The sequence below is a fragment of the Erpetoichthys calabaricus genome, chromosome 13 (assembly GCF_900747795.2).
Source record: "Erpetoichthys calabaricus chromosome 13, fErpCal1.3, whole genome shotgun sequence".
Lineage (NCBI taxonomy): Eukaryota > Metazoa > Chordata > Cladistia > Polypteriformes > Polypteridae > Erpetoichthys > Erpetoichthys calabaricus.
The window spans coordinates 93,606,886-93,633,658 of record NC_041406.2 but is presented as its reverse complement, the minus strand read 5'-3'; the positions used below and the strand labels follow the sequence as shown (position 1 = coordinate 93,633,658).

The 26,773-nt window shown below is 40.0% G+C and overlaps 1 protein-coding gene across 7 annotated transcripts in view; it reads left to right on the top strand.

Moving 5' to 3' along the window:
• kif13a (kinesin family member 13A) overlaps nucleotides 1-26,773 on the top strand; it is a 305,123-nt gene that overhangs the window by 117,311 nt on the left and 161,039 nt on the right. For 6 of the 7 annotated variants that reach the window (XR_007936595.1, XM_028817275.2, XM_028817271.2 and 3 more), the window contains exons 3-6: nucleotides 4,282-4,294; nucleotides 14,483-14,543; nucleotides 17,120-17,212; nucleotides 18,861-19,041. Coding sequence is in view for 6 of the 7 variants with exons in the window: in XM_028817275.2 (XP_028673108.2) it covers nucleotides 4,282-4,294; nucleotides 14,483-14,543; nucleotides 17,120-17,212; nucleotides 18,861-19,041 (348 nt within the window). In the remaining variant the exon portion in view is untranslated. The remainder of the gene's footprint in view (nucleotides 1-4,281; nucleotides 4,295-14,482; nucleotides 14,544-17,119; nucleotides 17,213-18,860; nucleotides 19,042-26,773) is intronic. The other variant, XM_051935728.1, reaches the window with a different exon arrangement.

Genomic DNA, 26,773 nt, shown 5'->3' with positions numbered 1-26,773 from the left:
TCAGTTTGGTAACACAGAGAGATGCTCCTTCATCAGATGTTAGTAAGACAGAGAGAGTGAGGTTAACCAAGCAAATTTTATAGATGTTCTGTCCAGCCCTACAGCTAATAGGGCGTTGTGGTAATTAAAGGCTTCTGATAGAAGCCAATTCCAAACAGCCATACTTCAGACCAATGGGGAAATAGAACATCTTAACACCTGCCACCCCCCCAAACCATTTGTTGAGGTAAAGCTTGGCAGTTAGGCAACCTGGCTTTGTGTGGGGGATGAGAGAGAGAGACACTAGCAGAGAAACATTTCTTTTAAGCACTTCCCCAACTCTGTCGTAAAATTCATTTTCCTGACTTAGTTTTGCCTAAATTACAAATAAAGACATAACAAAATATTTATCAACTTATATGCAAAATCTCACATCACAACACAGTTTGAATGTTATATCAGTAAAAGGTGCAGGCTACTTTGATTAATGCAAAATTTCAGTACAATTTTGTACTCTTAAAGATGCTAAGATTTGCATTGGGTGTGATGAGGATGGACAGGATTAGAAATGAGGACATTAGAGGGTCAGCTCAGGTTGGACGGTTGGGAGACAAAGTCAGAGAGGCGAGATTGCGTTGGTTTGGACATGTGCAGAGGAGAGATGCTGGGTATATTGGGAGAAGGACACTAAGGATAGAGCTGCCAGGGAAGAGGAGAAGAGGAAGGCCTAAGAGAAGGTTTATGGATATGTTGAGAGAGGACATGTAGGTGATGGGTGTAACAGAACAAGATGCAGAGGACAGAAAGATATGGAAGAAGATGATCCGCTGTGGCAACCACTAACTGGAGCAGCCAAACGAAGAACAAGAAGGATGATTCCTTGACCTTCTTTTTCATTTGTCGTTGTTTATTTGTTCAGTTTATAGCGCCTGAAATAGTGACAGGAGATGAAGCAAGTGAAATCTTCTTTTATCTAAAGAATTCCTCGGATTCCCAATAATTTTAGGCCTTCTTTTAAATGTTTGCAATTTTCTGTTTATGTCCATTTTGAAATATCTACACAATATACATTTATTTCCTTTTATAGATTGATTGATCGATTGATTTGATTGATTGGCCATATTATCTGTCCCACGAGTCTGTCTGTGTTTCTGCTGCTGTATTCACCTGCGTTTCCCCATGGAATTTTTAAAGTTTATCTAATCTAATTTGTTTCTGCTTTGCTTTGGCCATTAACAAATCACAGGGTCACACTGAAAATTGCAGGCATTGATTTATCGGATTACTTCTCTCATGGCCAGCTTTCTGTTGCTTGCACACGAGTGAGGTCAAACTGGTCTTTGCTTACATATGCTCCAGGTGGTGGTGGTTGGGCGCATGCGCTGATAGAGCATTGCTGCACCCACCACATGACGAACCACCTGGGCTGGGACCCGAGTTCAGCGGGTGACACCACAATGGAACAGTGTGAGGTTTTTGACGGTGGCTGGAGTGCCAATCCTGCCACCAACCCCAAGTTTTCCCTGTAAGTTGGAGGGCCTGCTTGCAGGACTGAATGCAGATTAACGTCATACCCAGGACAGGGCAATTGCAAGGTTAAGGGTCCTGCTCAATGGCCCAACAGGGTGGTGGTATCACTTCTAGCATTTACAGGATTCGAAATGGGAACTTTCCGATTTGCTGGCATAGATCTGTAGCCTCAGGAAATACTATACAACAGAAATTTACAGTAGCTTATAAAGAAACTATCCATTGACCTCTGACATTTAATAAACTCAAATGACTTTTATATAATTAACAGTTGTGAAGTATAAAGAACACAGACAGAACAAATTAAGGTTTGGGGAACCGTCCCCATATAGTGTGTACCACTCAGGCAGTGAAAACAGCACTGAGATAGCGGTTATAGGCATACAAACCGGACAACAGACAATGAACAGTTGACAGAGAGAGGAACTGGAAGGATTACAGATGTAAGGGTGACGTAAATGGAGTGGGAAGGAGGTGACGTCATCGTATGACGACATCAGTGAGCGACCGGAAATGAAGTCGTCAGAGGAGGGCTGTAAGCTGGTGCGGAAGTGCGTTGAACTTTGTTGTCAGGAGGTTGTCTTTGGAGCATCCATTTATGTCTTACTAGACAAAGATCCCCGTTTCAACAACGTAAGATGAAACAGGCACGAGTTTGTGTCAGCAGTGTAAGAAGAACAAATGATAAGTAAAGAAGAAGTTGTTTTGTAATGATTGTAGTCCACTTTACTCATTACTGTACAGGCTTGTACTGTTAGTTGATGAATTTTCCAGGCCTATAGTATAATATTGAATTATGAATGTTCCAGTACAATATGGAATAGTAATAAGTATAAGCACCACAAACCTGATATAGGTGTATTGAATGAATGCGTAATTGAATCAGAATGCGTAATTAGGCCTCGAGCTGTAGTCGAAATCGCCTTTCAGGCCTCTAGAGCTTTAATCGAAGTCGCCTTTCTCTTTGAATTTCTGCGGCCGTAAATCCGCCGCCTGCCGCGATGTTGGGGTTGGATGTCGGTCTCGTAACGTTTTTCGGGCAGCTGCGCAGAAGGCGACTGCGCATTCGGCTTTGGACGTGAGTGAGTGAGTGAGGAGGCAGGCGAATTATGTATTAGATTGGATCTCAGATCATCTTGTTTTCTGGTAAGAAGGAGGGAAAGGCATTAATACACCATACCTGTACTCCCATCCGTCAACTTTTCGCACTCAGTCGGTCCCGTTGTCTGCCCCTAATCGCACGTGTGTGACACAGTGTATTGATTATTTCAATATAATTTTAATTATGCTATAAATACAATATCGATATATATGGAGTAAGTAATCAACAAATTAAATCAAATCCTATTTATTTTTGTCATACCCATTTAGTTATACCCATCATGTAGTCGAAACTTCCAAAAAAAGAGAAAAGAAGTTCCACTTGCTCTAGATGAGCCACCATAAGTAACAGTGTACATAATGCAGCAAGGAATAACAATTTAGGAAATGTAAAAAGTATCAACAGCTCCTTACCTTTATATGCTATTTATTTTAGGATCTTGGGTCCACCTGTTTCGCTGTTTGTATTGTAGCAGATCGTTCATGATGAATACAGAGACCAGTGTAAATGGAAACAAGTTAGATGGAACGGTGCAATGATCATGGATCAATAGTGTGTAACGTGAAAGATAATATTTAAGAGAAAATGTCCTTCATATGGTTACTGTTGAACAACAGAAGGAAATGAAGGTGTCACCTAACTGTCAGTTTTGCAGTCAACGCAGCACCTTGTATTATAATTCCTGTTACAAATCTCTTTATAGATTAGCGAGTCTCACTATTTTAGCTCTTCTCACTAGCACTGTTACAGTTTGCTTTGCAAAGCAGCCCCTCTTTATAGGTAATCAAGCCCCTTCTCAGGCTTTTTATAGCACCTTTCATAATAAACTCTGTCATAATGAACTATACAAAGCAAATTCGTCTTCCACAAAAAGCACCTTCTGCACTTTCAATAGCTCTCACTATCAGAAAGTGTTGCTGCAGGAGAGCTTTACAACCCAAATCTAACTTTATATAGTGCCTATGAAAATGATAGCATATTTTATCAGTGCTAGGTACAGCTCAGCAAGCTATCACTCCATTTTATCTGAGGATTGGTTATTTATTAATTAAGATGATTTCCTGTGCACAGAGAATGATTTATACTAGTAGACATCATTGTACAGTGCCTTTCATAGGGAGCACTTTCCAAAGGTGAGAATACGCCTACTGTGGTAATATTAAACACAAGTGAATGCAATTATATTGATAGAGTTATGTACTTGTAAGGTTAAATTCAAGACTCAAGACTACAGAAACTTAAAATAACTAAAGAATGAAGAGGGTCCCCTTGAGCAGACCCGGTTTTCTCCCATTTCTGTGAACCCCTCAATCTACTGTGCTTATTTTAATTTGACTGACCAATCATCATCCTCAACCCAATCTGCCCCCAGCCTGGCACTTGCTGTCACTAACCCTAGCAGCTGGTGACTTGTGGAGTTAACCTCTTACTTACCTGCTATGATCGAATAAATGCAATGAAAGGTGGATGAGCTGGTTGGTGGGTGGCGGAGGGAGTGTATTATGGGAATAATAACAATCATCATCATCATCATCTCTTCTGTCTTGTCACAAATCAAAAACTGACTGTTGCATTCCCTAATTTTCTTTTTCATGATTTCTCTGTCGGGGTTGGCCTGCCCCCTCCACTTAATTGCTGCTCTGCATGGCGGTCCTTGTTTCTGCTTGAAGAAAACCACCCAAGGTAAGTATATCCTCGTGAAAGCCCATAATTTGGTGTTAGAATAAGTACAAGACTAACTTGTCAGTTTGAATGGATTTTTTTGTGTAAAAGATTATGGAGCTGTGCTGCAGTGTGTGGCTGCATGAAAGCCTTTAAAGGAGACCAGGTTTGTTCCGCTTGTTTCTAACCTGCTGGCACTGGCCATTTAATTCCATGTTTCTTTCAAATCCCATAGAGTGTCTAATGGCCCAACACATTAAAATATTTACTTGTTTTGACTAATCCATTCAATTATTTTTTCTACATATTAGCACTGAGGTTTTCATTTTGTGTGTCATTCCTATGAAGCTCATATTGTCACTTTAGTTAAAGTGCTTTATGTGTATAAAGGAGTTAGAAGTGAGCTACCAGAAGCCAGAAACCCACTGCTTGGGCTTCATCTCCATCTCCATCTCCAGCCTATTGAAATTATTCCACAATGCATGTTGTGCAAGAAAATACTGAGTCTGCACTGTCTGATGTGTTGTAGACGGAGGCTCTGGAGTTCCAAACTCTTCTAATGCGGTGTTCTACAAATTTGGTACTGTAGGGCTGAAGTAACTGTAGGTTAGGGTTAGTGTTTATTAACCTGAAAGCATAATTAGAAACTAATCCTCACCAATAAGAGATCTTACTTAACCTCCTTAGCGTTGCATTTTATTCCAAAAAAACACATAAAAAGCATTGCATTTTTTAAGGCATGAAAAATTACATTTTTGTTAAATCTCAGAAGTATAATAATTATACAAATAATAATAGTAATGCTGTTGCCTCGCAGTTAGGAGACCTGGGTTCGCTTCCCGGGTCCTCCCTGTGTGGAGTTTACATGTTCTCCCCGTGTCTGCGTGGGTTTCCTCCCACAGTCCAAAGACATGCAAGTTAGGTGCATTTGCGATCCTAAATTGTCCCTAGTGTGGGTGGGTGTGTGTGTGCGCATGCGTGCACGTGTTTTGGGGTGCATGACAGGGACTCGCACGTTACAACACGCACACGTGGTCACCATGTTGTAATAAACAGTATACGCTCGAACGGATGTTGACTATATGAGTGAGGCACGCCGACTGAGACAGAGCATGAGAGACGATTACTCGCAATCCCGCAGTGAGAGAGAGAACCATTGACTCAGTTAGACAAAGCGTATACGGACTACTCGTATTGCAAGACATCGCTCGTTTATCAAGTTAAAATTTATTAAACAATTTAGCTCATCTTGCAAAACGCTCACAAACTAAGTTACTCACAATCCAAGGTTTTACTGTATTTGGCCATTTATTTATATTTTTTCTATCTGCCCCTTACTCATTTTGAGAGTTTTTAACACTGCATTTGGGGGCTTTTAGAGTCGTAGATTATAATTGTTTTGTTTTTGTTTAATTCATTTTACTTTTATTTTGGCTATTTTTTTTTTGTGCCATTATCTTTGCCTTATAGTAGGCACTTGTGTTCTTTTATGCAGGGTCATTAATTGTTTCTAGGGATGTGTCTTTGGAGGTCGTGACTCCTGACCAATTAAAAGTCACACAGAAAGTTCAGTTTCCTGTCCGAGTCAATGGATTCCAAAACCCTTTTTTGCCTATCGTTTTTTTTGTGCCCTGCGGTGGGCTGGCGCCCTGCCCGGGTTTTGTTTACTGTCTTGCGCCCTGTGTTGGCTGGGATTGGCTCCAGCAGACCCCCATGACCCTGTAGTTAGGATATAGCAGGTTGCATAATAGTAATGATGAATAAAAATAATAATATGAAATAAAGAATAATAATACTAATGATGCCAAAACAGTATATAATCTCAAAATGAGTTCTTTGTGTGGCAAATCTTAAAGCAGAGTGAAAGACGCAATCGAACGTCCCAGTCGGGACAATAATTGCGTGTTTATTTTTGGATTTTCTTTCCAGATTTATCAGCTTTTGAACGACACAAGCATGAATTGGATTCTGTTTTTTTTTCTGTTGGAGGTATATAATCAATAAAATGTCTGCCAATAAGACGCTCTGGATTGATCTGCAATGTGCTGGGTCGACCACGTCTCTTTGACGACAGTGTGGACGGTGGATGTACAGCAATGATTTGTTCTACAACCTGGCATGTAAAGTTTACACGAGATACAGTTTCGCCAGCTTTTTGTTTGTATAACATGAATGCATTCCAAATGCACTGTTGTTCCACCAGATGATGAAATATCTTTTTGTAGTATTTCTTTTGTTGCCTCCGCATAATGGGATAGGAAGTCAATTCTTGATCCGCATGATTTATGCCACCCATCATGCTATTGTAGTCGAGCACAGCACAGAGCTTAGTAACCTGCTTGTTGCCTTTTGACTGTACAGTGACTGTAGCTGCATTACGTACAGTGTTAAGAAGACAAACATCTTTCTTGTCTTTCCATTTCAGCGTAAGCACTTTGCCATTTTGCCAAGGTACCAGCGCACCTCGCTGTAATTTAGCTCTGCCAAAGTCTTCAGGCATGTCACAACAGTTAGGATGCACTGTTCCATATGCATCAGTCTTTCTTTGCAGCCAGATGTCAAATAGCTCTGGTGAATTATAAAAGTTGTCCATGGTTACACAGTAGCCTTGATCGAGCAAAGTCCACAACGATGACGCAGCAATGCCATACCGATTGTATTTTGGGTCAAACATTGTCCCTATCCTTGTGTGCAGAACTGAATTCCAAATGTATCCCATTTTAGATTCACAAAGCTCGTAAAGCTTTATGCCAAATGTTGCTCTTTTTGACATGATGCACTGTATCCATGACAGTCTGCCCTTTTAAGCCATGAGACTTTCATCGATGCTGACATCGTGGTCCGGGATGTAAATGCTCCAAATTTTTACTACAATCGCCTGGTATATCTCCCAAATTTTCTTCAGTTTGGGTGCTGGATGGGTATTCTCATCCGGTCTTCATTGTTGGTAAAGTGCAGATTTTTCATAATTAGTGAAAACCTACACTCGGTTTTAACGCTTACGCAAGATGCATCTGTACAGTTGCCCAAGAGACACTCAAAACTAACACTTTTAGCTTGATTTTCACAGCCTGAGTAACATTTGAGACTAACGCTAAGGAGATTCATTTTATGGCTTGTTAGTGTTTTCATTCTGATACATCAGGTCATCTATCGTAGATTTTTTTTCCTTTCCAAAGATATCATCCAGATCATTTGTAACCTGAAGTGAATGAGTAATATTCAGTCCTTCGCTTTCTTCTCTTCAGCCTCCATGCAAATTTATATATATATAAAATGATAATGATAATAATTCTTTGCATTTATGTAGCGCTTTTCTCACTTCTCAAAGCGCTCAGCAATTGCAGGTTAAGGGCCTTCCTTGCTCAAGGGCCCAACAGAGCAGAGTCTCTTTTGGCATTTACTGCCTTCACAAGCAGGAAGAGGTGGAGTCAGGGAGGCCGGAAAAGGAAGTGATGTCTGTAAAGGTGGGTTATGGATCAGACAGGACGTCGTTAGAGGTGACGTCATCAGTGGATGGATCAGAGGTGGTGCTACTGGGAGGTACGGTCTCCACTCGGTCTGCAGAGGGACAAAAGGAGAGCGCATTAGAAGGCAGCGCCAGCCCATGGTCCGGCTGAGAAATGACACCATTTGAGCTTGTAAACTGTCTCCCATGTTCACGTGTGTGACACATTTAATTTTAGGATATAAATTGGTTCCCCAAGTGAACTATGATACATAACGCAATGAGAGAAGTCGCAAAATCAATCAGAATGTTCAAGCAAATTATGGAAAAAAACCCGATGTAATTCCATGAAGTAGTTCTGTCGTGAAAAGGAGACAGACATATAGTACAGACAGACAGATGTTGGATTTTATATATATATATATATATATATATATATATATATGTAGATATATATATATATACTGTAGATATATATACATATATATATACATATATATATATATATATATATATATATATATATATATATATATATCTACAGTGGACCCTTGACTTACGAACTCAATTCGTTTACGAGGGCTGGTTGTAAGTCGAGACTATTTTTCCCATAAGAAATAATGGAAATGCCCTTAATGTGTTCCGAAACCTCCCACAGCAACACTTACAACCCGTTTTTATTAAAAAAAAGTTAAGTATAATGTGCATAATTTACCAAAAACACCAATAATTTTTCTAATGTACTAACCAAAAAGTTATAAAAAGTGCCTAGCCTACCAGAAACAACAATTTCATACTGTACTCACCATTTAAGTTGACATCTTTGGCTTCCAGGAAGGAAGGAGGAGGAGAATGAAATGGAAGGTGGTTATTGTTTGGAAGGAGTTTCCTTATACAAATCTTTTCTTTGTAAAATTGTCGAGATGGTGGATTTCGACATGCTGTACATATTAGCGAGATCTGACACACGAACGCCACTCTCATATTTCCACACAATTTCCTTCTTCGTTTTGATTGTGATCGCTTTCTTTACCTTCGTTACCTTCTCTTCCTTCCTTAGCAATTATTGAAATAAATTATATAAATCACTGGGCTGACCGAAATTACATCCACAAACACATGTATCTGGGCTCCGACTGATGCTTACAAACGCTCTCGGCTGTTTGTTTACAATCGCACAAGCGGATACACGTGACCGCATTCGGGTCGTAACGCAAGATGTTGGTCGTAATTCAAAACAAAAGTTATGTCGTAAACCAAGTTGATCGCATGTCAGGCCTGTCGTATATCAAGGGTCAACTCTGTGTGTGTGTATGTATGTGTGTATATATATATATATACAGTGATCCCTCGCTATATCGCGCTTCGCCTTTCGCGGCTTCACTCCATCGCGGATTTTATATGTAAGCATATTTAAATATATATCGCGGATTTTTCGCTGCTTCGCGGGTTTCTGCGGACAATGGGTCTTTTAATTTCTGGTACATGCTTCCTCAGTTGGTTTGCCCAGTTGATTTCATACAAGGGACGCTATTGGCAGATGGCTGAGAAGCTACCCAACTTACTTTCTCTCTCTCTCTCTCTCTTGCGCTGACGTAGGGGGGTGTGAGCAGGGGGGCTGTGTGCAGCCGTTTCCTGAAGGACGTGCTGCACAGTGCTTCGCCTACTTAAAAGCTCAAAGGGCACGTATTGATTTTTTACTTTGTTTTTCTGTGTCTCTCTCTCTTTCTCTCTCTCTCTCTCTCTCTCTCCTCCTGACGGAGGGGGTGTGAGCTGCCGCCTTCAACAGCTTTGTACCGGCGGTGCTTCGCATACTTAAAAGCCAAAAAGCCCTATTGATTTTTTTTTTGACTGCTTGCTTTGCACTCCTTTGAAAAGGAAGATATGTTTGCATTCTTTTAATTGTGAGACAGAACTGTCATCTCTGTCTTGTCATGGAGCACAGTTTAAACTTTTGAAAAAGAGACAAATGTTTGTTTGCAGTGTTTGAATAACGTTCCTGTCTCTCTACAACCTCCTGTGTTTCTGCGCAAATCTGTGACCCAAGCATGACAATATAAAAATAACCATATAAACATATGGTTTCTACTTCGCGGATTTTCCTATTTCGCGGGTGGCTCTGGAACGCAACCCCCGCGATGGAGGAGGGATTACTGTGTATATATATATATATATATATATATATATATATATATATATATATATATATATGTTGCATAGTTTACTGTCAAATAATGCAAAGAGTACGCGACATGTGTTTCACCCTTTTTTGGGCTCATCAGGCGTACACACTCTCTACTGCTCCCTTTGCGGGGATCGGACGTCAGCGTCAGAGAGAAGTCCCTTTACGCTGCGCCACGGTGTGTAGTTCGTTTATTTGACAGCCTGTAGATCGGAGTAATTACATTCATTGCATTCGTAGTCTCAGTCCCGACCTGATAAAGGGCAAAACACGTGTCGCGTACTCTACATTCGATCCACTCGGCAGTCCAACCACATGCGTTACCTGGTAGGTAACCACCCATACAATAAGGTCGGGACTCAGACTACAAATGCAATGAATATATATATATATATATATATATATAGATATAGATATAGATATAGATATATATATAGATATAGATATAGATATATATATATATATATATATATATATAGATATAGATATATAGATAGGTACTTTATTAATCCCAAGGGGAAATTCACATACTCCAGCAGCAGCATACTGATACAAAAAACAATATTAAATTAGAGATTGAAAATAATACAGGTAAAAACAGACAATAACTATGTATGATGTTAATGTTTACCCCCCCGGGTGGAATTGAAGAGTCGCATAGTTTGGGGGAGGAACGATCTCCTCAGTCTGTCAGTGGAGCAGGACGGTGACAGCAGTCTGTCACTGAAGCTGCTCTTCTGTCTGGAGATGATCCTGTTTAGTGGATGCAGTGGATTCTCCATAATTGATAGGAGCCTGCTTAGCTCCCGTCGCTCTGCCACAGATGTCAAACTGTCCAGCTCCATGCCAACAATAGAGCCTGCCTTCCTCACCAGTTTGTCCAGGCATGAGGCGTCTTTCTTCTTAATGGTGCCTCCCCAGCACACCACCGCGTAGAAGAGGGCGCTCGCCACAACCGTTTGATAGAACATCTGCAGCATCTTATTGCATCTTGTAGATATAGATAGAGAGAGAGAGAGATAAGGAGGCATTCAAAACAGTGAATGCAGCTGCTGAGGACTAGAATAAGTAATTACAGGTTCAAAATCTTATTAAACGAGACAATTAAAATAAAGTAGAAAAAAATGTCACTTGAGCAGTAAGTGCTTCATCAGCAATAATTAACTTCTCATTAAGAAATTGAGTTGAAGCAAAAACCTGCAGCCACTGCGGCCCTCCAGGCCAGACTTCTCAGACCTGTTCAAGTGGATCGAATTAGAAAAGGGGAATTGCTAGCACTAGGTGTTGAAGGAGGTGACCCACCTGTGCCTTCACTCTTTGTGCTGAACTGATCTTGAATGAAATCCCTGGACGGTTGCAGTAATTGCTGCTGATTGCTTTTGTTTCAGCTCGGCATTTTTGCCTTCTAATTGAAATCCACCCTTATTTGTGCATCTGTCATCTCACCGTATCAGAACTTAGTGGGTGGGTTTAAAACAGGGATGTCAAAGCCCACTCCTCAAGGGCCGTGGCATTTGCAGGATTTCAGTCTAACCACATTCTTTAACGAGAGGCTTTCTTCATGCCTTTAATTGAGCTGCGTGCAAAGTTAGGCCTCTTATTTCTCTGCTTCTACGTGGAAATGAATGCTGAAATTCTCCTCTTTGCCTTTGTTAATTGTATAAAGATGTTTTTCTGGGGCTGGGAATGCTGTCACATAGGACTTCGCATTTACTGTTAACGTAACTCATTGATTGAAGATGGATTTCTTATAATTCACGATGTTGGGATGCAGGCGTAGGTGACCTCATACCAGCCTCTTGACGATAACAATGTTGTTGTCGCAGCATTTAAACAGACATCATGCAGTGATTCATTTAAGTCAAGCCCTGAGAAGGCAGAGTTAGCCAATAAGGGACAGGGGGTGATTAGGGGTCCACAATGGACAAGGTCATAATAGGCAGGATATCAGGCAACACCCTACTCTTGCTGAAAGATGTCTTTTATGACCAAAGAGTGTCAGAACCTCAGTTTTACATCTCATTCAAAGGATAGCACCATTTTCTCATCAGAGTGTCCCCATCACTGCACTGGGGCTTTGGAATCCACACACTGACCCAAGGTAAGCACCCCCCATTGGCCTCACCAACACTTCTTCCAGCAGTAACCCAAGATTTTCCTGGTTGGTCTTCCATCCAAGTACTTGCCAGTTGCCAGGCCCAAAAATGCTTAGCTTCAGGTGGATTAACTCTTCTGGCATGCAGGTCCAATATGACATTGAATATATGACATCAGTGCACCAATTACTGAGATTCATTCAGAAATGGAGGTCGATTAGAGCAAGGAGGAATTATGCAGCAGTAGATCTCACAATGGCAGTCCTCTAGCATGGTGGAAGGAGAAAGCAGCCAAATTCCTGGGGCTTGCTTTTCTGGTCAAATCATACATCTATACTCAGTAAGTGCGGGTCACACTTGACAGCAGAGAGGTCTCAAGATTATGTGCTGTGTTGCCATTCTCATTTTGTTAAAGGGAAACATAACACAAGTTCTTCATATATCCAGTCAGAAATCACAGCTAATGGGTTAATAAGACATTCAAGCAGGAAATAAAAGAAGACGTGGGATGGTAACTTAGAAAACAACACTGTAAATTTAATTTGGATGGGTTTGCACAGCAGTAACTTTTAATTATAAGTTTATAGGCGATTATAGTCTTATGTACAGAGTGTTTTAAGATTATTATGTTTTAATAAAAGAGAAAACTATATGTTAAAACTTGTGTATTTGAATTTATTTTGAAATGTTTCGATGTTTGAATGTCTAGTAATACGTAACAGTAAACTTACAGTTCATTTCTTTAACAAAAATGTTTATATCCTAGGAATATTGTATTATGAAGCCTTAATAACATTAGGAGTTCTATGGTGGAATCGGCATATTGTTTCATCTGTCTGTCTGTCTGTCTGTCTGTCTGTCTGTCTGTCTGTCTGTCTGTCTGTCTGTCATATAGTGCCTTTCATATCTATCTATCTGTATTTCTGTCTGTCTGCCTGCCTGCCTGTCCATCCTTCCGTCTTTTCCCAATTTATTGATTCAAATGACATTATGTCTGCTATCACTTTTGCTTTGGATGCACCAATTAAATATAATTTTCTAATTAAATGGAAAAAAGAATCTAGCTAACTGTGGCTTCAGCTCAAGCTCTATCAGCATCATGTCTATCTGCCAGGCCTCTGCCCAGATGTTCTCTGGAAGCCATCTGTCCAACCGCAAGCTGTGTGTTTATCAACAAATCACCCTCTATCTTTATCTGTGTATCTATCTATCTATCTTGCCAACTATACTAAAATTAAAGTCTATCTATCTATTTGTCTGTCTGTCTGTCTGTCTGTCTGTCAATCCATCTGTTGTAAGAGTACAGACAGACCACGATAAAGACTTGGGGCACCACCCTGGTGACCCTGTATAATTGGAGTGTGGCAAAATCAAAAGAAAATACGCAATAATTGTGAAAAAGTCTTTCAAAAAGCAAGTTCCCATATGAACTGTCTCAAAATGACATGTTTCACTGTAAAGTCCTTCTGGCAGAAAGAGGCTGGTCCAGGCAGATGGACACCGGAAATGATGTCAGAAGTGTTACAGCTGTCAATCATCCAGTTGACAGAGGGAGGAAGACAAAAGGCATTAAGACACAGCGCCAGCCACTGGAATGGCTGAGAATAACAATCACCAGAGCCCTTAAGCTGTCCCTTGTGTGCATGTGCGTGACACTCTGTCTATTATGTAGTGCCTTTCCTGTCTGTCTGTCTAATATATAGTGCCTTCCATTATCTATCTATCTATCTATCTATCTATCTATCTATCTATCTATCTATCTATCTATCTATCTATCTATCTATCTATCTGTCTGTCTGTCTGTCTGTCTGTCTGTCTGTCTGTCTGTCATTATATAGTGCCTTTCATATCTGTCTGTCTGTCTATCATTATATAGTGCCTTTCATATCTATCTATCTATCTATCTATCTATCTATCTATCTATCTATCTATCTATCTATCTATCTATCTATCTATCTATCTATCTATCTATCTATCTATCTATCTATCTATCTATCTATCTATCTATCTATCTATCTATCTATCTATCTATCTATCTATCTATCTCATAGAGCACCATTCCTATCTGATCACCAAAGCTTCCTACACCTCAGAATGCCTTCCACTAAACTTCATGTTGCGTTTTGCCCGGGGTGCAGGTCCTAACGTGTGGAGCCTGAACTAACTGGTGCACATAACTTATGTCTGCTACTGGCTTTTTAAAGTAGTCACTTTAATAATTCAATATTTGTTGCCACTTTCAGTTCTGAGGAACAGCACCTGGATTCTCCACCTTTTCATGTTTTTCCAATGATGGGGGGGGGGGGGTGGGGGGGGTTATGGTGGTTAGTCATCAGGTTTGCCAATTGTCTTTTTCGTCTTTGCTTCATGCGGCTGGTGATAGATTATTCACAAAAGCGAGAATGTGGTTGCTTGAGGGTGTCTGACGCATTCTTCATTTTAATTGTCATTTGCTTCATTTTTTTTTCTCTCCCCTCAAACAGGTGTTTGCCTTTGACTATTGCTTCTGGTCCATGGATGAGTCAAACGTCTCGAAATATGCAGGTGCGGCCCTTAAGGTTTTATTCAATTTGTACTTTGAACCGTATTACAGGTATTTCTTCATTAAAGGGGAATAATAAAATACAACATGAACTCCTTGATAGAATATAATGCTCTGTAACGGGTGCATCTGTAGGCGATTTCATTGTAATGTTGTTCATTCTGAACTCTCTTGCTCTTTGCATGCCTTGCATGTTTTTTATTTCTGTTTATATGGACACCTACTGTAGTTGACTAGTGATTCATTCACTAATTCAATAAATATATTTGTTTAGGTAGTTAATTGGTCTTCCTTTGTTTCGCTTCTTTTAAAGCAGGCACTGTCACATATGATTTTTAATATGGTTCTTAAGTTTAAGAATTAATTTATAATCATTTCATCCACAAAGTCAGACCGTATCTGATGGAGTATGTAGCACACCGTTTGGACTCCTGCAGCTCTCTGCTGACGGGAGCACCAGTATGTGTCCCCACGTCACTGCAGCGGCACGTCTGGTGTTCAGCCAGCCAAGTCTGGCACATGTCACTCCTCTTTTCAAATCACTGCCCTGACTCCCTTAATTTTATTGTAAGGTGACCTTGAGTGCTAAGAAAGGCGCCTATTAAATAAAATGTATTATTATTATTATTATTATTGTAGAAGCACACTTTAAGTTCGAATATTCGATGCTAGTGAGTGGGTCAGCACCTCTATATTTAAATGGAGACACTTGTAAAGCCCTTCTTCTGATGAACGGCGTCTGGAGGTGCCACCTCAGTCCAGGCTCTATTCGTGTGGAACGAGTTGGCTACCTTCATTTGACCACCAGACTCTTTCAATAGTGATTGACTCCCCTATTCTGTGAATTTCTGCCTAATTGATAGCAGAGTTTGGTAAGTTTTTCAAACTAAGGAATTGTAACCAGGGTGCATTTTGTTTAGGACTCTTCACTTATGATGGTCAGTTTTGTAACCTGGTCCTGTGACTCTCATTGTCCCTTCACTGATTATGTTCACGTCTTTTATAAATCACTCTGCAAATGCATCTGCTAAGCAAACCAATTTAAACATAACTGTAAATTTGCCAGCTCACTATTTTAAAATGACATCTGCCAAAAATCGTTGCCCCTGCCCCCATCCCCTATTGTTCTCCAAACATTTTGCTTGGCACGACTCTCCCGATACCTGACACCTTACCGTTAAAGCCACGTGAAAACGTTTCTTAAGCTAAGCGATTACAATAAAGGGCTTGCCTTCTAGTTGGGGATTTGGAAATTGAGCGTGTGTTTGCTTTGATTTTTTAAAACAAGAACGAAAACAGAGTTGGAGGTTTTCACAGCTGCACTGTGGTAACATCTGGGTGGTCTGGTCCTGCTCCACTCTCTGTCTCTGCTCTGAGGAAGCGGCTTTCTCACAAGACAACATTCCCTCTTGGTGCCTGCGTGTGTGCAGTCGTTTGTCAGAAGTGAAGCAGCGATGCTGAAAGATAGAAGTGATTTTATGTATCAAAACGGTGTGTGTTGTCACAGGATGGAAATCATCATTCAAGATGCTGATGATTTTTTGTATAGCTAATGCAGGAGTTCCCAGAGTCGTCCCTGCCATTTCTCTGTAGTGTTCTAGTCAACAACAACAACATTTATTTCTATAGCACATTTTCACACAAAAAGTAGCTCAAAGTGCTTTACATAATGAAGAAAAGAAGAATAACTGACAAAATAAGAAATTAAAATAAGACAACATTAGTTAACATAGAAAAGGAGTAAGGTCCGATGGCCAGGGGGGACAGAAAAAAAAAAAAAAAAAAAAAACAAAATCTGCAGGGGTTCCAGGCCACGAGACTGCCCAGTCCCCTCTGGGCATTCTACCTAATATAAATGAAATAGTCCTCTTTGTAGTTAGGGTTCTCACGGAGTCACTTGATGCTGATGGTCATACAGACTTCTGGCTTTTAATCCATCCATCATTGTTGGAACATCATGGTACTTTGAGTAGATGCGCCACCACCAAAAGGACACCGGAAAAGGAAACAGAAGAGAGAGTAGGAGTTAGTACAGATTTTAGAGCCACCATGAATAGTTATTAAAATGAATTGGAGTATCAGGATTTAATTTACAGTGAAGTTATGAGAAGGCCATGTTTCAATAGTCAGGAACTGAACTGAAGGTCAAGATGGCAACACATCTACCATGCCCCATTTTCAAGATGTGCATGATTTTATCTGCTATCTGCTTCGTAGCATTCAGCATCTCTCATTTCAACTCCTTTCATAGTTCCTGTGTGTGGGGATTTTCCAGGTGGGTCTGTAGGGTTTTCTGTGTGTTCTCCAACTTTACTCACTTATGAGCTTGTTGGCCCAGATTGGAATGGCCAGCTAACCTCATGTGGATTGTGGACGAGTGAGCCTTGTGACGCACTGGCACTCCATCCAGTGTTGATGTCCTGCCTCGCTCCTTGGTTTCCTCCTCCAATGACCTTGAATTGGATCAAGCAGATCTGAGTTTGGTGCCTGCTAGCAAAGTGGGTTCTTGTAAAAACTCAATAAAAACGTTTAAGATCATGTTGCATTAATAACTTCTTTTTTTTTTTTAATTTTACAGGGCAAGAAGTGGTGTTTAAGTGCCTTGGAGAAGGAATACTTGAAAACGCGTTTCATGGCTACAACGCTTGCATCTTTGCCTATGGACAAACTGGTATGAGGTTTTTCAGTCATTAATGACCCTCTCTCTGAGCCAACAGCTTTCTGAATAATGATGTAATCACAATCCCATTGGACAAGGCCAGGTCAGATTGGCCATCCTCTCTGCAGCTGCCCACAATCCTGGCTCTTACTGAATCCTCCAGTTTTGAGCATACTTGGTGGATAAGCACTTGTTCCCCGCTGCCCACTTCTGGCTCTATAAGCTACTGCAGGGGTCCCCAACTCTGGGCCTGGTTTTCATTCTAATTCTTTTCTTAATTAGGGACCTGTTCTTGCTGCTAATTAACTTCTTATGAATTAATTTAATTGGCTTGTTTTTTAAGATTTGTTCCCCATAATTTCTTCATCATTCCTCTGAATTGCTTCATTTCTTTCCTTAAATGGCACCCAAACAGAAATGAAATGTGAAGTGAGGGAGCCAACAGAAGACCAACTAAGTCAGGGCCTCAGACTCTAACCAGTTGCTCGGGTGGAGTGGTGGCTGGGTAGAGTGGTGGCTCTGAGGCTAAGGATCTGCGCTGGTATCCAGAAGGTTGCCGGTTCGAATCCCCGTCACTGCCAAAAGAGATCCTACTCTGCTGGGCCCTTGAGCAAGACCCTTAACCTGTAATTGCTCCAGGGGCGCTGTACAATGGCTGACCCTGCGCTCTGACCCCAAGGGGTATGCGAAAACTAACAAATTTCTAATAAGAGAAATCGTATAAGACGAAATAAAGAACAAAAAAAAAAAAAAAAATTAGTCGCTGAGTCGTCTTGTTCATTAAACCCCTCGTTTTTTAATTCCACGGCTTGTTGTTGCTCTCATTGTGCAATAGCAGACATTTCAGAAATTGTGGATTTTCTCTTTTCTAAGAGCACTGATAAAATATTTTGGGGACCTGAGCAGATCAGCATTTCTGAAACCCTCACCATTATTTATTTTCAGGTATTGTATGATTGACAATGTTAGTCATGTTTGCTGGTCACATTTTGGTTCATTTTCTGTCTAATTATTGTTTGGCTGCTAATTAAGGAAAAAGAAACAACAATATTTATTTCTATAGCACATTTTCATACAAGCAATGTAACTCAAAGTGCTTTACATGATGAACAAAGAGAAAAAAAGACAAAATAAGAATTAAAATAAGAGAACACTAATTAACATAGAATAAAAGTAAGGACCAATGGCCAGGGAGGACAGAAAAAAACAAAGAAAACTCCAGACGGCTGGAGAAAAAAAATTAAATCTGCAGGGGTTCCAAGGCCATGAGACCACCCAGCCCTCTCTAGGCCTCAATCAGTCCTCATTGTATTCAGGGTTCTCATGGAAGGACTTGATGATGACGGTCATGTGGACTTCTGGTCTTTAATCCATCAATGTAGGGACATCATGGTGCTTTGATCAGGTGGTGGTGGCGCAGATCGCCACCACAGAAAACCAGTAAAAGAACAGCAGAGAGAGTGGGGGTTAGTACGTTAATTAAGGGCTCAGAGTCTTCAAGAGCAAGTCAAATAAAATTAATTAGGAGCAAAAACAGGTCACTAATTAAGAAAAGGGTTAGAATGAAAACCTACAGACACTGTGGCCCTCCAAGACCAGAGTTGGGGACCACTGAGCTACTGGGATCATACTTTGATTTCTTTTTTTCTTCATTTTTCAGGTTCAGGCAAGTCATTCTCCATGATGGGTAATTCCGAGCAGCCTGGCCTTATCCCCCGACTTTGCTGTGCTTTGTTTGAAAGGGTTTCAAAGGAAGAAAACGACTCTCACTCTTTTAAAATTGAAGTCTCCTATATGGAGATCTACAACGAGAAGGTCCGGGATCTGCTGGATCCTAAGGGGTGAGTGCTTCTTAATATACAAGTGGATAAATAAAGTCGTGTTCTCATTTGTGCAAATGCCTTACAGCAACTAGGGATCAAATCCGGATAATCACTTCAGTGGAAATGTTTGCAAACTTTTGTAGATTTAGAGTTGTAAAGTGGTTAGGGTATCGAAATCTAAATCACAAGGCTGATGGTTTCATTCCTGCCCCAGCCTTATTTTCATTTAATTTACTCGGGCTCTAATAAAATATATGTAAACATTTGTAATGTACCTTAATGTTGTAAGTTGCCTTGAGTAAAAGCTTTAGGAAATAATAAAAATAAAAGAATTGTGCAAAGTCACGAACAGAAAATTGAGAGTATGTCACATTTGGAATGTGCTGCAGGCGAGATGTCGTAGTTGGCCTTTTTTTCCTTGTCTGTCTCTCTGGTGTTCTGTTTTTTCATTAGTTTTATGTAATTTTTTTAAATGATCCATCTGTTTGTCTGGCTATTTTTATTTTATATATTGCCTTTCATATCCATCTGTCTGTCTGTCCATGGATGTAGCCATCTATCTTTATCTTCATTTCATTATCTATCTGTCTGTCTGTTATATAGCACTTTTTCTGTCTGTCTGTCTGTCTGTCTGTTCTATAGTGCCTTGTTTTATCTATCTATCTTATCCTGCCAACTATACTAAAATTAATACCTATCTTTCTATCTATCTATGTGTTATATAGTGCCTTTCCTATCTATCTATCTATCTATCTATCTATCTATCTTTCTATCTATCTATCTATGTATCTTTCTATCTATCTATCTATCTATCTATCTATCTATCTATCTATCTATCTATCTATCTATCTATCTATCTATCTATCTATCTATCTATCTATCTATCTATCTATCTATGTGGCTGGCTGGCTGGCTATTCTATAGTGCCTTGTCTTATCTATCTATCATATCCTCCCAACTATACTAAAATTAATACATATCTTTCTATCTATCTATGTGTTATGTAGCGCCTTTCCTGTCAGTCTGTCTGTCTGTCTGTCTGTTATGTAGCACTTTTTCTATCTATCTGTCTCTGCCTGCCTGCCTGTCCATCCTTTCGTCTTTTCCCAATTTATTGATTCAAATGACATTATGTCTGCTATCACTTTTGCTTTGGAAGCACCAATTAAATACAATTTTCTAATTAAATGGAAGAAAGAATCTAGCTAACTGTGGCTTCAGCTCAAAATCTGTCAGCATCATGTCTGTGTGCCAGGCCTCTGCCCAGATGTTCTCTGGAAGCCATCTGTCCAACCGCAAGCTGTGTGTTTATCAACAAATCACCCTCAGGGGTTACTCAGTGTCTTATATGTGACATGGCAGTTTGGCACATCAGTGCTTTCATAGTTAATTGGTTGCCCGTTTCAATTTCTCATGCCTGTCAAAGTAACCCCTGGTCCTTTGTAGTTTTGTCGGTCACTGTGGCCTCATATTTAAAATGTGGGCAATGGGGATGCCTACGTTAAACCATTGAGCTGCTTGGAATAGGAAGGATGAAGTTGACAACTCACTAGTGAAACTACACAACCTCTGTTTAGGGGACACAAAAGCTACTTTGAGTTTGTACTGCTGGACATGTGGACAAGATGCCCACAACTAAAGTAATTGCCTACACAATTTCCAGGCTAGGTGTTTATGTTTAGGACCCCATTTAGACAATCCTAGGACTCCCCCAGTATATTGCTGAATAAAGGACATGTGTTAGCAAAGGCCAACGTTGATAATCTGCCAAACCTGACTTGGTCAGGACTTGTATAAAATCTGTGGCATACATGTGATCAAAACCTTTTAACATATGAAACAAGGCAGCCATATTTAAGGTTCATAAACTTGGTAATAAGTGAACCAGGTATTGAAAATTAAGGAAATGGTGTTTTTACAAGCAGGCTATTAATCTGCTGATGAAGCTTTTAAGAACCATAAAAATGTGGTAACCTAAGCTTTCAGTCCCATCCTATTTTGTATTTGCTGGTCTCTTTTCTCAGTTTCTCACACATAGATCTGTGTATGTCTGAATTTTAAATACGGTATGTAGAAGTAGAAGAAGCGCAGTGTCATGGCTGCTACAAGTCAGTCGGTGACAAGAGTCAGCCTCTTCTGTTCTGTGCCAATTACTCTATCAAAATGCACAGGTTAGGATGTGTGGCTGCAGCACATGATTACCACGCTTCTTTTAACTTCACCTGTTTGTTGTTTGGTACAAATCTTGTAATTGATATTTAACCCTCTTCCTATTGTCCAAATGACTTGACTCCCTTCCGAAGATAATACATGAATCAATAATCCGTTTCACTAATTGATCAATTAATCCATGTTAATTAAGAAATGAAATTTTCATATGAAGAATAGTTCAAGATTTCACCAATAGATGGCGCTAGTAACGGATAGAAATATTAAAGGAAGTGTTAAAATATTGATTACAAAATTATACTAAAACAAACCCAAGATAAAAAAGTTGAAAATGATATATATGTTACGGCCAGTTCCTGAATTGGCCGGCCGTTTCGCATTTTGGCCAAAAGGTGTGGACAAAGTCCGAATTACTAGAAATGACCAGTGTATATGGTACTTTGGTCGGCCATTTCGCAAAGTGGCGAGAACTCCCTGGCCAAAATCCAATGCCCTGATGTAAGACTGTCTGCTCAAGGTGCAAAGATGCTTAAAATCTTTTAGATGCAGATTCAGAAGTGAGTTTTCCATTCTGCACGAGAAACTGCTCAAGGTGGCTCCTGTTCAAAAAGCAGATGCCACTTTAGACAATAATAATATTAATAATAATTCTTTGCATTTATATAGCGCTTTTCTCACTACTCAAAGCGCTCAGCAATTGTAGGTTAAGGGCCTTGCTTAAGGGCCCAACAGAGAAGAGTCCCTATTGACATTTACAGTATTCGAACTGGCAACCTTCTGATTGCCAGTTGAAGATCCCTAGCCTCAGAGCCGGCCTTCCCCTCGCCCAAACCCTAACCTTAAGGTCAATAAAATAGGTCCCTGATGTTAAGTCACTATTTTAGGGCTAAAATGATAACAGAAATGTGAAAACTACTTATATACCTAATCTTAATTATTGTGAAACAACCAAGTGGCATCCTCTTTCTGAACAAGAACCGCCAAGGCCACACTCAATGCAATTGTACTACTAAGTGTGCAACAAATCACTGCTTGTGCCTTTTTTTTTCCGACTTTGGCAGATCGCCTCGTGCCATTTCGCAAACTGGCCAGCCAAATCCCAAAATCAAGGAAAAGATTGGACATTGGCTGGTCAATTTACAGTGACATTAGCCATTTCCCGATTTAGCCGGACACTTCCTGCTTTGGCCAATTTCGTGTTTTGGCCGTAACATATATATAAAAAAATACTTTTTAAAAACCACGCTTATATTAAGTTAAAAAGTGTACTAAAAAGTAAAAAATAAGTCTCTTGTACATCACTCGTAAAATAAAAGCGTGGGCGCTTTTCATCAATCAACATTCAAAAAACACTTCTTAAAATCTTAGCAAAAGCGCTCACACTTTTATTTTACGAGTGATGTACGAGAGACTTATTTTTTCCTTTTTAGTACCCTTTTGAACTTAATATAAGCGTGGTTTTTAAAAATATTTTTTTATATATATTTTATTCATATCTTTTTATTGGATTTTCAGGTAACAACGAGTTATGTTATTAATCAGATATGAACTTGTATTTTTTCCCTTTGGGTATATCAGCGTAATTTAGAAATGTCTTTGAAGTGTTTTGAAGTGTTGGAATGTCTTATTTGTTTAGGAGGAATTGTAGTAAATTAAATATTGATTACTCATGAATTCTGATGAGTATACAGTGATCCCTCGCTATATCGCGCTTCGCCTTTCACAGCTTCACTCTATCGCGGATTTTATATGTAAGCATATTTAAATATATATCGCAGATTTTTTGCTGGTTCGCGGATTTCTGGGGACAATGGGTCTTTTAATTTCTGGTACATGCTTCCTCAGTTGGTTTGCCCAGTTGATTTCATACAAGGGACGCTATTGGCAGATGGCTGAGAAGCTACCCAACTTACTTTTCTTTCTCTCTCTCTTGCGCTGACTATCTGTGATCCTGACGTAGGGGGTGTGAGCAGGGGGGCTGTTCGCACATCTAGACGATACGGACGCTCGTCTATAAATGCTGAAAGATTATCTTCACGTTGCTACCTTCTGTGTGCAGCTTTTAAGTATGTTGCACGGTGCTTTGCATACTTAAAAGCTCAAAGAGCACGTATTGATTTTTCTCTCTCTCTCTATCTCTCTCTCTCTCTCTCTCTCTCTCTCTCTCTCCCTGCTCCTGACGGAGGGGGTGTGAGCTGCCGCCTTCAACAGCTTTGTGCCGCGGTGCTTCGCATACTTAAGCCAAACAGCCCTATTGATTTGTTTGCTTTCCTCTCTGTTTCCTTTGAAGAAGAAGATATGTTTGCATTCTTTTAATTGTGAGACAGAACTGTCATCTCTGTCTTGTCATGGAGCACAGTTTAAACTTTTGAAAAAGAGACAAATGTTTGTTTGCAGTGTTTGAATAACGTTCCTGTCTCTCTACAACCTCCTGTGTTTCTGCGCAAATCTGTGACCCAAGCATGACAATATAAAAATAACCATATAAACATATGGTTTCTACTTCGCGGATTTTCTTATTTCACGGGTGGCTCTGGAATGCAACCCCCGCGATGGAGGAGGGATTACTGTACCAGTATTTACAAAGGCAAACCATAATAATACTGTTTCTTTTACCTATAATTAAATACCATATTTCTTTTTATGCTTGTATTTTTTGTTTCATCTGTTGTCTGAATTTTTCTCATGAGGGCGGACACTTGTCTCTTATATATTTGGTATGTTAAGTTTAGTCGATTGTAAGCTACGTTCTTCTAACGGTCAGAGATGCACATTCTTGCGTATTCCTCTTCCAAAATAAGCTGTCTCTGGTTTTTAAAGACTCCACATGTGTCCCTGCCTCTTAAATGAGAAGCATGGTATCATTTGGCCTCTCTGATAAGCAATGAAAGATTCTCATGGGGATGTGCATGATAGATCCATCTGGATGGGAATTAGTTTCAATAAATAAAATCTATATATGAAGACAGGTGGTTGACATAATTGTCATCTCTCAACATAAGTGGATTATAGTTCCTTGAGCAAAAAGGGTTTTTCCTGTAACTGGTGGTTCCATAATGAATAGAGCGTGATTTGAGGTAAAAATGGCATCATCATCATCACATGACTAGACGAACAGGAGCATAATGCTGACCATGAAGAAATAATCAGTTCATGAATATTTGATGTCCTGAGGAGAAAATCAAGCAATGCTTTGTATGCGGATAATTTGTTAGTTTTAGGAAACCTTGCATGAATTTTAGAGAAGATTTCGAGCCATGGGTTGATGGCTGAATTAAGAATAGAAGTTAATAGCACAGGCTGGTATTGTTTAATGGATGTATGTTAGGAGTACAAGAACAAATTGAACTGTAAATTCATAACCAAACTAGCTAGGATCGTAAACATTACCTTGAATTGGTTTTGCGTCACCAGAGTAGACTTCCAAATGCAAGTGCATTTAGGCCACTAGAATCGGAAATCAGTTGAGAAACGATAAAAGGTATTGAGTTGTGTATGAAGTACCCAACTCCCCTGAGGTTTGGATTGAAGGCTAAAGTGGCATAAGTGCCCTACCCATCCCTTATTTATTGTAAAATGGTTCTTTGAGTATAAGTCAGTCAATGTGATATTTGATTTGAGATCACTGAGATGAGTTAGAACATACAGGTAAAATTCCATTACAACGAATATCTTTACAACAAAATTTTCATTACACGAAGTATGTTTATAGTCCTGACAGCTTCCCCATATGACGCGAGTCTATAGAAATCTCATTACTACGAAGTATATTCAGCAGATGCTTTCATTACAACGAAGTGCACAAAAGACCTTGGAATGCCTGAATGAATCATCCACAGAGCAGTTAGTTCTATGGCCGCAGCTCAGTTGTGCACAATGATCCCCAAACAGAAACACTGTCATTTTTTTTTCTTTCTTTGAACTTTCCTCATACAGTTTTTTCCTTTTTTGTTTCCTGCGGTTTTCAGTGATACCTTTTGCTTATTGCTCGTCAACATTTGATAAAAATCCATTGGAATTTAACTCATTGTCACCCTCCTATAGAAACGACAGACACGAAAACATAACAGTTCATATTAGAAAAAAAAAAAACTAACTTTTTGCAGCTCTCGATTGCGGCAAAAAGAAAAAAGACGTTGCCAGTGAATTTGGAATTTCGCCTTCGACACTGTCAACTTTCTTGAAAGACAGAGCAAAAAAAGAAGAAAAATCTCGGGTTGCAAACGTATGTGTACTGCTGCAAATGAAGACGTCTAAAAAACAGTTTTTATGTGGTTCAGTGATGCTCATTCAAGAAATATTCCTATTAATGTGGCACTCATTCAAGAAAATGTGAGGTTTGTAAACTCTCTTGGGACCTCCATCAACGGGACAACACGCCGAAGAGCGTCCCGAAGTGCGATCTCACCGTCTGTGTGGGGCAATAGCAGGCTCACAGATATGCTGCATGTCTCCGCCAAAGTAAACAGAAAAGATCTCGATGGCTGATGCAAAGTTAGGAGCGAGTACATTGTAAATGCAGATAACAGGATTACTTGATCACTGACCTGCACGACCCTGTCTGACTGCTGTGTCTGTGTATAGCAGAGCGGCAGATCACGCTACAATATATAACTGTGCCATTCATGTTTCAAGCAGAGTAAAGCTGGTTTTGCTAAAGTACTGAGACTCAGCCTCGTGTTTTGGCGTGCAAGACAGGGACTTATAGCGCAACCCCGATCTTTTATGATTTGCTTCTGTGACGCTTCACTGCAGCGCTGTGAGCCTCCTATTGCCCTGCCCCAGCAACGAACAAACAATCTTCCACAGACGCTGCAATCGCGCTTCAGGACGCACTTCAGTGTGTCCTTCCCGTTGGGTGGGGAATGAGGGAGGGGGGGGTTCTCAAAAGAGTTCAGAAACCTCACAATATGAAGAAAGCAAAAGGATGGTTCGGCTTCAGATTGATAACTGTGCTGCCCACAACATGCTTCCACATTTAGATAATGTTCGCGTTGAATTCCTCCCACTCAACTGCACGGCAGCACTTCAGCCATTGGGTTTGGGCATCATTTGCACCCTGAGAGTGTATCATCACAAGGAAATGCTGAGAAAAATTCTCGTCCGCATAACTTGTAGGCAGGAGGAGATTAAAAGTAACGCGAAAGAAGCTATTGAAATGACTGCAAACGCCTGGATGCAAGTTAAAGAAAGCACTATAGCAACAAATACAGAATCTCATTGCAACAAAATTTTCGTTTCAACGAAATATTTTTTAGGTCCCTGGGAGTTCATTGTAATGGAATTTTACCTGTATTTTGATGTAACTGTGGATTTCACTCCGTTTACATTCCAACAAAAAAAAAGTTGATTGAACAGTCAGATTTATGTTTTCCTTTAGTATTAAAAGTGGGGTTTTTAACAAAACCTATCCACACTCGTTCTTTCAGATTTGTCCAAACGAAAACAACGTACGTCGTAGCTGTTTGCCTACACTGGGCATGAGCGCATCACTGGAAATGGGAAGAGAAAGTGTCGTCCATGCTAGACACTCATTTGTAGTTTGAGTTTAACACATACTGTAGATAACAGCAACGTGAAC